This window comes from Lygodium microphyllum, chromosome 16 (genome assembly GCF_053477565.2).
Source record: "Lygodium microphyllum isolate KBCC chromosome 16, Lygodium_microphyllum_v1.1.10, whole genome shotgun sequence".
Classification (NCBI taxonomy): domain Eukaryota; kingdom Viridiplantae; phylum Streptophyta; class Polypodiopsida; order Schizaeales; family Lygodiaceae; genus Lygodium; species Lygodium microphyllum.
The window spans coordinates 3,875,768-3,888,331 of record NC_141150.1 but is presented as its reverse complement, the minus strand read 5'-3'; the positions used below and the strand labels follow the sequence as shown (position 1 = coordinate 3,888,331).

At 37.7% G+C, this 12,564-nt stretch overlaps 1 protein-coding gene across 1 annotated transcript; it reads left to right on the top strand.

Annotated features, from left to right (window-relative positions):
• The first annotated feature begins 8,244 nt into the window (after positions 1 to 8,244).
• On the top strand, positions 8,245 to 10,104 carry LOC148022479 (ava biosynthesis cluster protein M-like). Its single transcript, XM_087695073.1, has 4 exons — positions 8,245 to 8,324; positions 8,587 to 8,618; positions 8,750 to 8,914; positions 9,021 to 10,104. Exons 3-4 carry the CDS (start codon positions 8,827 to 8,829, stop codon positions 9,632 to 9,634), a joined length of 702 nt encoding a protein of 233 aa, XP_087551199.1. The 5' UTR covers positions 8,245 to 8,324; positions 8,587 to 8,618; positions 8,750 to 8,826; the 3' UTR covers positions 9,635 to 10,104.
• The last annotated feature ends 2,460 nt before the right edge of the window (positions 10,105 to 12,564 follow it).

The window sequence follows — 12,564 nt, the reverse complement described above, 5'->3', positions numbered from 1 at the left end:
TAATGGTAGCTATGGTGACCCCCTCTAAATATAAGAGGGAGAGAGAAATGGAGACACATGTACACATAGAGAACTTGTTGTGCAATATCCCCATTAAATCCTCATTTTCCCAATGAACTACCACATCATTGCTCTCATTAACTCCATCAACCATATATGGATAAATCAACAATAAATGGTCATTTCAATTCAAGTAATATCTCAAACATATCATGACCAAAGGTACTAAGGCAAGTTTCCCATTAACTACACAACTTTGTCATACAAGACTACTCCTTGACATGTCACACAAAAGAAATTAAGACCTTGTTCAGGTCGGACGACACATGCAAGCATGACTACCATATCACCAATCACATTTTGTTGATAATGATTCAAATTTAAAGAGAATGTATCTTGCTAGCATGAAACCGCATGCTATCTTGTTTAAAAGGCCTATATAGTCCACTCGAACTAGTGTACACCAAGCCTAAGACCATAAGACAACCAAAACATCACACACCAAGAAAATATCATGAGTTTAGGGTCCTAATGCATGTGGCAACTATACATGCATACATGTGTGTTGTTGCACGTAGTGTAAATATAGGATGATAAATGATATTGCTCTACTATAACAAATTTGGATACATTTAGTACTTTCAAATATGGTATTTATTAGATAGTTTTTGATGGTGAGAAGCATACGTAAGTATGATTTAAGTCCTAAAGAATAGCCTTATCAAGTTTGGTGGCAAACTGAGCAAGTATGTGGGAGATGCACACTTTGAAAACTTAATGGCTATAGTGGACTGCATGTGGAGAAATTGTATTATAGGATGTGTAGAGTTTTTTTGAGGCAATAGATTTGAGAAATTTCCTCGATGTCTTTTGGGAAGTTCTAGTTTGGAACATTTGCTAAATGTTTCCTTTAGAAATCTTGGCAATTTGATTATGGATCATAGGGTTTTTAATTGGTACCAAAGCCTTGATCTTTGGTCCCTTTTCCTTTCCCTTTCTTCATATTGAGTCACATTTTCTAGTTAAAAATCGTAGTTCAAATAAGTAAAACATGTACAAGAGTTGTCATGGAGTACTAAGATTTTCCAATGTGGATGTCAATGTTTCTTGAAGACTTTACAATAGGATTGGACTAAATTGGAGGACAGCAGGACATTTTCATTCTATTTGATACATTAGGAGCTTGAGGGACTAAGGTAGAATATATTTTGTTTTGCTTTGTCACCCATTAGTCTTATACTATCTAGACTCAGTCCAATAAAGCTAAGATTGTGAATTATCTTTGTAAATGTCAACAAGGGTCACATTTTCAATAAGAAAATCAAAACCAAGATGAAGCATAGTGTAGCAATGTGACACAATAACAGAGTCTATATTAGGGATGTTCAGATATCATTGGCTACTAGGAACCTTTCTTACGCAAACAACTTCATCTGCAAGATGAACACGCAAAGCCTATCAATCAATAGTTGAGTGCATCGGCACACAAGGGATGCCCATTTCATGTGTAGTTCTGATTATGTGAATTGCAATTTCCCCTCAATTTGCAATGAGTATTTTTTGATAGTTGTAGGTGGCCCCCAATGCTCCTCCTTTTTGATGCAAGGATAACTTTGATCCATAAGCATTTATTTCTCCATGGGACAATGCCTCATGTCATAAACTAGACTAGAACTTGTTGCATATTGCCTATACTAGGCTTTCACAGCATGGATACAACAATGAAGGTAAAAACTTAAAAAACTTTAGAAGTTCTTAGGATAAGAACAAAAACTTGATATTGAGAGGGAGATTTGAATGAAGTTGTTGCTAAAATAATTGTTCAAGAAGATCGATAGGGACAATGATAATATGTTAAGTTTGTCAAAAGTGGATGCACTATGGAAGCATAAACAAATGCTGAAATAATCTATTGAATACAAGATAAAAGAGGAAAATACAAAAAAACATTGCAAAACTCAAAAGAATGCTCAAGAAATGGAATCCATATAGCAAACACAAGATAGTTGTATACAACAGTGAGTCACTGGCTACGTGGGCACCGGCACCAACTCCCTCTCTCTAACTGAACCTTAGGTGATAAATAAATGAGACTAGGGAGGTAGCCTAGAATATATGGGCCAAAATAATGCCATAAATGGCAACATGTTAGAAGGCATTTTATGCTAGTCAACCGATAATAAGTGCCAAAATAAGCATCATACTAACCACAAATTTTTTCTAAATACCTTAGTAATGCCCAGCATAGCCCAGCAAACTCCCTCATGAGTTGACTAGATTGCTAATATCCTCTCTCAGATAATGGGTGATCTGATATAATACAATGATACAATGATAATGATAATGATCCATCATATTACATACAACAAAGACCACTAGAATAAGACCATGGATGCTCAAGTAATAGGTGATAAAGCCACCATCAAGGTGTTTGGAAGAGAACCTAAGTGTTGATGTCAATCATGCTAAAATTTGAAATAGAGAAGAATCATAGCATCTCTCTATGTTTGTCATCAATGCCTTGTAGTAGCATACAAGACTGCCTAGTCAAAAATGCCTCTAAACAAATGTGAACATGGATTCCATAACTTTAGCCAATACTTCCAAATTTTCCCCTCCTATGAGCTTAGATCAAGAGCCAATCCTACATTCTATCAAGTAATAGACCATCATGAACCTAGAAGCCAATCTAAGCTCTAGGATTTCAAACCTGGCAGACATCGATTGATGTGTCAAGGAAGTCCCTCTCTAGAAACTATACACTTGTATACCTATATAGACAAGGCTCACTGATCCCACCTCACTACCCTCTCACACTCCCTCTCTAGAATTGGAGAGATGTGAGGGATGACCACATCGCCTACACTAGAAAGCAGAAGGAGCAGCTGCCAAGCCCTTTTCTCATCTAAAGAAGACAATCGGGCTAGTAGATCCAAATTAGAGTCAAAGGAGATGGATGTCACACTAAGGATTCTGTACTGTGTTGCTTCTTCTTCTCCTTCTCCTCAAAGCCACTAACTATTTGCAATCCTTACATAAATGTCCCTTCTTACCATAATGATAACATTGGGCCTTCAACTTATTCTTCTTGTCACCTCTATCTCAAGCTACAAAGGCCTTACTAGAGCCACCAAATTGGCATTGAAGTTGCCCTTATAATTGCAAACAGTGCCTCATGCTCAAGTAGCATGGAGGACATATAGGTAAAGCTCATAGGTTTCAATGTTTTGGACCACAAAGCATTGGCCACTCCATGAAACTTTAGATGACCTTTTAGAGAAAACTCCCAACAAGATGAGCCTTTGCAATGGCAGATTGCATGTATCAAAGGTGGTCATGTACTTATGTACTATGATGCAAGAATGACTTAATAGTATCCTTTGACTCAAACTTCATATGCTGGAGCTGTCCATAAAGAGTAATGGCACATATAGGTGAATGAGCCACATACAATATATGAAGGTGATCACAAATACACAATTCACTAAACAAAGTTCACACATAATGTGTCAAGAATCGTGTGGTGGGGGGACTTGCTCAAGATGTTGCGCCAAACACACACAGAATGCACAAGGAGAAGCTCACTCAAGAGACAAGAAGAGAGATGGAGGCCAAAACGTTTTCTTGCTGGTTTCTTCTTCTTCTTCCACACACTTTACAATGTACACAAAGTATAGATAAGAAACATAGAGGAAAGTGGCCTACTAAGTCAAACAATGCATAACCGACTACACTAGTTGACTGGCGCTATAACTATGCTAGCTGTAAATAGGTGTAACAACCTGAATATAATAAGTAATAAGTCAGTGTCCATGTGAGAGTCATAATGACCACCGACGTGCTAAGTGTAGACGTGTGGACCCATCTAACCAGGCGGTCCATCATTAATGTTCGCATGTGTTGAGCTTGTCATCTCAACATAATGTACACTAGCTAATCACAAAAACACAATGCTGGAATCACTAAAATCTACAGAAAACTAGCCAAAAGTTATCACCCAATACCACCAACAATAGACGTTGAAAACACAAGTATGTTGAGAAAAAGATAGCAATCCTAATAGTTTAAGAGCCACCTTGGGCTAGCATGGGCGAAGTAGATTTAAATTATAGTTGTAAAAGTATAAACCACAGGATGGCAATGCATTAAAAGTAGTAAAGGAATATTAAATGTAGAAAATGCTTGATCAACAAAGAGTAGAGGAGCACTTGTAAGCAATAGAACATAGCAATAGGAGCGTAGATCCTAAAATTTGATACCATGTCAGAAGTGGATACAACAATGGAAGCATAAGCAAATGCTAAAATAAACTAGTGAACCCAATACAGAAAAGAGAAACATAGAAGAAAAATTCAAAGAAGATAACTTAGAAGAATTATCGGGAAATGGAATCCATATACCAAACACAAGATAATCATGTACAAACAGCTAGTCATTGGGGTTGCACGGGCGCACTAGCACCAACTCCGTCTCTGCAACAAAACCTCAGGTGATGAATGAATGAGATGGAGGGAGCTCAAAATATAGGCCAAAAAAATGCCATAAATAGTAGTAGATTGGCCAACATTTAATGCTAGTCAACGAGTAATAAATGTCAGAATGAGCATTGTACTAACCACATAAACTTTCCCAGATAGCTTAATAATGCCTAATGAGCTAACTAGACTACTAAAAAGGTCATGGTGAACTTCAAGGCATGCTTGTTGTGACCTTGAATTCAAGTAATCCAAATGAGGATCTCATTGATTTTATCGTGCAAGAGTTTGATGTAGATGCAAGTTAGAAGATCACAAAACAAGATTTTATTGAAGGATGATGAAATGATGCTTAGAATTGAAGCTACAACCTCAACATTCTTTAAAGCATCACAAAGAACAAGCTGAAATAACCCTTCTTGGACCTAACTAGAAGGATTTGGAAATCCCAAATGAATAGACCATTCCACTATACTTATGTAGTAGCACCTAGATGAGCCTTTTCCTTGACATATATTCACTACTATTGGTTGATTTTTTTGGGATAGAAAAATTCATTCAAAGGTTGCCCACAAGCAAGAATAATTGCTAATAAGCCAAAATTTGATGTGCCAAGAATGAAGATGGAAATCATGAAGCTCAAGTACAATGAATAGCACACCTAGCAGCATCACTGTAGCCCTTGAATATTGTGAATAAATGTGGATCTAGTACCAATCATCATCCTTTAGATTTTTCAAATATCTCATAGCCAAGACTCCACCTTGAAATAGTGTAGCCCCAAGCAAAAAACTTAATGATTCCATGGACCACCAATATAGGTCTTAACTCTTGTTACAAATGTATTGCAAAAAGGAGTGTATGCATGGCAATTGCAAGGTTATACAGTGAATTGCACACAATTGCAAGGCATGTACAATTGTCATAAGATGCTTGAAATGGTATCTATGTCATGCACAAGGTCCTATGGTGATTTGAGCCCATAAAGAAGTCAATAGTGGATTTTTGATCCAAGACAAGGCAGTAGACAACTGGGTATAGGAGATTCTAGATAGTCATAGAAAACTGATATAAAATTTTTCTATATTATTTTTGCAAGGGGGATGTATAGCTCATTGCAAAGAGTGCATCCTTCCCTTCAATTTGAATCAAAAAGTTTCTTAATCAAAGTTACGGGATGAAATTTATTGTCGTTTTAGTGTTGGGAGGTCCTGTGGACTGCATTAAAAATGATAGGCATAGAGGAAAAGCAAAGGCCCAAGAGGAGATTTAGAGTGAAATAAGAGATTATCAATCATCTTTGAATGATTTTGAATGCATGTTCCTATTTGTGAGTTGATCAACTTTCCATTGATTTCTCGAGACCCATACTACCTTGAGTAGAATCAATGGGTCTATGATGTTCCTACATTCTAAACACCCACTACAATCAGGTTCTAATGGCCTGCTAAATTGAAATTTCAATACACTATTTTGCTGCATACATGTGACATCCATCATATTTTCTTCTGTGGGATGAATGCCAAACTATTCTCTACCATCTCTCCAATATGTAGAGACATGGTAGAATTACTTTGTTTCTAGTGAAGGCCAAGAGCTCTGCTTTCTCTTCTTTTTTTCTATTCCCTTTGTCATATCTCCCTATCTCTGACAACATTGTATTGAAGGCCTATTCAAAGGGATCTACCTTTTTTGTCTTATAAATATTTCTTTGTAATTCACCCTCTATGTCTTTTGGTAGGTTCTTATCTCCCTACTGTGGCCGAGGAGCCACAGAGGGACATGAATATTGTGCATTAAGAAGTTTCACAAAAAGTAAATGTAATCTCTATTCATGTTTTTCTATAAGTTGTTTGAACCATTTATCAGAAGTAGAATGTTTATTTGAATTTTTTGTTAGGATTGTAATCTTTATTTCCTCGCTCTAAATACTTATTCTTTCTCATATTATTTCACATAATATTTTTTTCCCTACCATTGAACTTTTTTTATATCTTATTTTTCAATTTCTTTTAGAAAAGAAAGTATTGTACTCTCTCAAGCTCTTTTTAAACATTTAGTTGTTTGATTAAAAATATATTTAAGTTAGTCTATTTGATTTTAAGCATGTATAGAAAAATTATTATGCATGAAGTACTTTTATGTGATATATTGCAAACTCTCGTATGACCAAATGTGAATACGAAGTGGTCTTTCAATTTCATTGTTTTATGAAATTTTATTATTATTTATTTTTAATTTCTTGAGTCAAAAGTTGTGTTGTATTTAGTAATAGTAGAAAAAATAATATTTTAAAAAATCAAGCTTATTTAAATTTTACTTATTTTGGGGGATAATTTTTGGATTGTAAAGTGTATTAACTTATTTAAATAGCATTTCAATTTTCATAACCACTTTTAATTTTTTGTGTTTTCTTTAATCTCATTTAATTATTATTGTGCATCACCTTTCCATAAATGAGAATTCAAGAGGCATTATGCATTGTGGGTATGGATGACATTATCCATAGAAATGTGGCTGGAGAAATTGACAGGTTACTAAATGATGGATTTACTAATGGAAATAGTCCATTATAAGTAGAAATTCTATATTTTGGGCATTTCTAGTGCTATTATGTTAGACAAAAGAATGACGGATACTTTATATCCCATTCCCACACTAGAGAGACACCAAATGACTAGAGTAAATAGGAGTTCAAAGATTTGGCATGTTTTATTACTTTACGCCAGTTCCATCCAAACTCCACTAATTGGTCTACCAATGTTAGAGCTAATCGTGTCATGCCCTTAGGTAATACTTACTTTCTTCATAAATGTTTTATTGTATGAAATTGATAAATTTAATACTATTTTCTCTAAAGTTCTATCTCTTTTTTCGGTGTTGCAACACAATCTTTGAGACGACATGTTGTTGCTTTGCTATTGCATGTTCCCCATGCTACATCCACTTTCAATGACACTACTAAGAAGGGAAACCTTTCTTTTCAACAAATGGTTTAAGATATTACATACTTTCTTTTTCATTTAGCTTCTTTATGGTTGGGATACTACAATGACATTTCAAATTCACTTTTCCTTCAATCATCTTTTCATATTCATATGGTTGAGATAAACAATGTTACTGATTTCTTTCTTTTGTATGGTAAAATCAATAAATCGCAAGAGTAGTTGAATCATTGTGCGGTACAAGTGTATTTTTGAAAATCAAGTTATTGTTTGAATAATTGACATGAATGTGCAATAAATTAACTATTAATACTACTAGTGCCTCATAATGGTTTTGGGGTCTCTCATGGTTTGTTTTTTTGTGACTCAATTGCCCATGAATCATATAAATTACCACATATTAGGGCATACATAAGGTCATGAAATGTGTTAAGTAATAATAACAATGGTGCTTTAAAGTTTGGTGTGAAGCACCGAAAGAAAGCTAGCATGTAGTGTCACGAGGGACTAGGCATCGAGCACATAGTGACTATTATTCTAAATTCTCTAGAGTTCATTTCAAGTGTAATATATTAGCAACCCTTTTCTTCTTGAAGGGATTTGAAAAGCACATACTATAATTCTAAATTCTCTACGCTTCGTTTCAAGTGCAATATATTATTAGCTCTTCTCTACAAGGGTAAGCACATGACGAATATTCTAGATTTTTTGCCCTTGACTTCAAGGATAATATGTTGTCAACCGTCCTCGAGATTAAGGGTAAGATCCTCTTTGAAGGGTGTTAATGAACCTTCATATATTACGCCTGAAACAATGCGCCAAGCGGTGTGTCCAATGCACCCCACATATTTTCGTTCAGAAGTCTGGACTCTGGAGTGTTCCTGACTGGTTATTTCTCCTTGAGGTAAGGGTACTGAGGTAGAGGACGTGGAGAAATGGGCTCCGCACTGCATCGCCTGCTGGATGCTTGTGTTTTGTTGTTGCTTAAACTGGTAAACGCGCGCCGCTCTACTAGGCTCGACGTTCTGTAAATTCTCTTCTGGGGCTGTATTAATGGTAATCCCCACATGTCTGGTTCGAGCCCTTGATATGGCAAACCATGTAACGCTGTTTTTCGATGTGGTGTGTGGATATGTGGGCGACTGGATAACGTATTTCATCGCTAGGAGCTGGAAGCTGACAGTAAATCGTAGACGAGGTATGTACATAGCGAGAGAGAGAGAGAGAGAGAGAGAGCGTGACACAGTGCGTGTGTGTGCGTGCGTGCGCACGCGCGCCTTCTCGTAGCAACCTGCAGTATTTGTGTTAACATCGTTACATTGGATGCAGCTGAGGATGGGTTAAGCGGACTCAAAGTGATAATTTGCGGGTTCTCGCGATCCGGAACCACGTCGCTGGCGACTGCGATGAGCATATTAGGATTCCCATGCCTCCATGGTCGTGATCTACTGGACCCACGGCTATGCAAGCAGTTCATGAAAGCAGAGAGTTCCGGTTATACGTCCAATACCGTTACACATCCAGTCATTCGTATAATCAGTTTGGCACTAATAAGACGTCAGCTACTATTGTATCTATAACTGTCTGTTGATGAATTCAGGAAAAGCCGGTGATTGGGGGTGGGTGTTGCAGGGGTACGCGGCCATAGCCGATTACCCTGCCACCTGCTCATACAAGCGACTGATGGAACTGTACCCGGACGCGAAGCTGATTCTGAACGTGCGCGACCCCGAGAGGTGGTACAAGAGCTTCGCACAGACCATACTGGCCAGGCTGCGGTCTCGCGACGCGATCTCCATGATCCGGCGCCGCACGTGCATGCACAGGTGCGTGCGGAAGATCTTCACGCAGCGGCTCGTGGAGGAAATGGCGCGGGACCTGGATGGGATGAGCGAGGAGCAGTGCAAGGAAGCGGCCATCGCCGCCTATCGCCGCCACACGCAGGAGGTGAAGGCGCACGTGCCGCCGGACAAGCTCCTAGTGTTGGAGGTGGACCGCAACCCCGGATGGATCCCTCTGTGTGACTTCCTGGGGGTGCCACTCCCAACAAGCCATATTCCCTTCCCTCGGACTAACGACTCCCAGCACTTTCACAAAACCCAGTCTTTCGCCGTCTCTGTCTTTGCCGTGGTGCTCGCTGTCTATGTTGCTCTGCTCTCCTTGCTTGTGGCCTTCCTCTTAAATCACTACCACGGACCGATTCCATGGTGGTGATGAGAGCACTGCCGTCGACAACAATATCCACCAGCTCCCGATCACCAGCTGCGGGACAATGGACCTTAGAGTAATGCATCAAACACCGTTTAATCGCTCTGTTCCATCTTCTTCCTCTCTTCATGTTTGCAGAATCGAATTTCCTAAATATGACGGAGTCGTGATCTTCTTCCCCATTCTTCTTTTTGAGCCTCAATCTTGCTCGATCTTGGCTTTGTTCTGTTTTGCATGCGAAGGAAAGCAGAATAATATGGATCCTCAGTCTGAAGCTCAAGCACAGCTTTGTTTCTGTTATTCCCTATAATACTCCATAAGCATATGCGTCTGATCCAGTTCCATATAATGAGGGTAGACCATCGATCTCTGATCCTAGGATTAATTTTTTTCCACATAATGCTTGTCGAATGGAAGGGTTTGATTATAACCTACAATACAATAAGAGAATTTTTGTTAGCTATACAATTTGAAGACACTTGGGGTATCGTTTCCATTTTTTATAAAACATCTAAAGCAAGTCCCATTCCTATCCCTAACTCGAAGGCTCTTCTTCAAGGTGAGTGACCCGATATGTGGATGTGAGTTGGTCAATCGTCGTCCAGCTTTTATCTTTGCAGTCCCATATATATTTCCATTGGCTCCTTTTTTAAGAGTTTATATACATTTGATAGATTTTCTTTTTCTATGAAATATGTTGTGCCAAATCAAGTTGTTTGCACTCCATGGGTGTATAGAATCCTTGATGGGTGAGATTCTAATGAAGTCTCTCTATGGTTCCCAAGCTTGCCTTATACTCTTGGATAGAGGGGAACAATCTTTTTAATGATGGACTTTGTTTGGCTAAAGGCTATCATCATGGCGTCATGGGCTTTCCAACTTGGTAGGCTCTTAGCCTTATACAACGTTTATAATTATGGTGTAGTTGAATTACCAATTTTCCATTTAATGGAAGAAGCTTCTAGCAATCCGTATAGCAGCTACTAGCTCAGTCCTCCTTACTTTTAAAGGGTGCAGTCTTTCTAGGCAACTTTCGACATTTTAACCTTCTCCCTATCTCAAAAATACAAGAAGTAGGCTTGCAAGACAATTCGAGATCTTTTATCCTAGCTCTAGATGGTTTCTTGAAGGATAGGAACCTATAAGTGGATTGTGCAAGCAATAATCACATGTTTCGGCACTACAACTCTTTCTACAAAAGTAAATTCTAAGTCTCTAAGAATTTCTAGTTTCTTCTTGACTTTTGGCATTACTCTATGGCCACCTTTGTTTCAATCTTACTCCAACAACCATTGGAATACCTAAGAGTATGAATGCTTTCCCCTCCTCTATTATTTGAAATCCTTCATCCACTAACCATTGGGGTGGTGGTTTCAAGAGGCTTTTGAAGCTATTTTGGTTGGTCCAATTATTGAACCTGAAGCTGAACGATTTTTTTTAATATAGTTCCAAAAGGAGGGGATTGAAGCAAGGTCATCATTCACCATTTTGTTTTGTCATGCACAAATCGGTTGATGATCATAATGGAATTGCTGGGTAATTTTAACCCCCTAAGCCTAGCTTAATATTGTGTTATATTAATGATGCTAATGCATCTGCTAAATTTGCCAAAAGGAGTGGGGCAAGGGGAGGTCCTACCTCATTGATCTTATCAGTAGGAAAGGGGTATAGATACTTCCCCATTTTTTTCTACTCCTGCATTGGCATTGCCAAAGAGAGTGTTTACAAAATTAACAAAACTTTTCCGCAGTCCCATGTCCTATAGCAAACGAAAAAGGAACCACCAATCAGGACTCTCATAGACTTTATCAATGTCAATATTTAAAAAGTGAACATTCTGTTTGTTTTTATGTGTATTTTCAATGCCTTCCCATAGTGCTATTTTAGAGTCTAGAATGTAGTTGCGCTTGATGAAGCTTTTTTGCTCCTTCCTTAGGCAGCAATCTAGATGACAGAGAAACCTTCTTGCAATCACTTTAGCATAGATTTTATAAGTTGATGATAAACATGTTATTGGTCTCCAATTAGACATGTTATCTCTTCATCCCTTTCATGACATACTCCAATTACTCCTTGGTTGATATTTATTGGAAAATTACTACTTTGTTGATACATGTTAGTAGTGCCCCAATCCTTAATTACTCTTTCTAGACTTGCATGAGGGTGGTTAATAAGGAAGTATTTAAATTCTTTGTAGACTTCATAATTTGGTAACCTCAGAAGTTTCCTATTGGCTAGAGAGTCTATTGTGTTATTTAGCTCATATTCAGTTAAGTCTTCATTTAGTACATTAGCCATAGATTTGAGAACAATTCTAGGTTGTACTCTTTCTAACTTTTCTCTAGCCATGATTAATTCTTAGTTGTGTTCTTGTATGGGGAGAATATTTCAGTGAAGAGTCTCTTTCAATTTCAAGATTGTTTGAGTTATTGTTTGCTTTGCTACCATCTTTCTTTGTGAGTAGGGGACTACTTCCTTCTCCTTATTCTTCCTAATTGTGTGGAACATCTCCATGGTGGTTTGGTTTACCCTACCTACCCACATTGTTTTTATGTATAGAGATATATTGTTTGCACTTTCTCTTCTAGATGCCTAAGTTTATATTTGACTTCCAAGAGTTCCTCTTATAGTTTTATTCACCCTTTGTTGATTTCCTTTTTTGAATTCAAATTCTAGGGATATAGCATACTTCTTCCTTCTTACCTATAATCTGTGAGTAATAGAGTCTATTTTTTCTTGTTTGACAAGTTTCTAGGTTGTATTGTATGAGAAATTTTCAACATATGCTAAAGCAGTAGTTAACTTTTTCACTTGTAAAAAATTTTGCCTCTTTGTGAAGGGCATTTCCATATGGAAAAAGAGACTACCACTAGGGGAATTAGTAAGTTTTCCTTATCTTGGATCTTTTTCTTAGCACTGCCAACACATGAAAATTT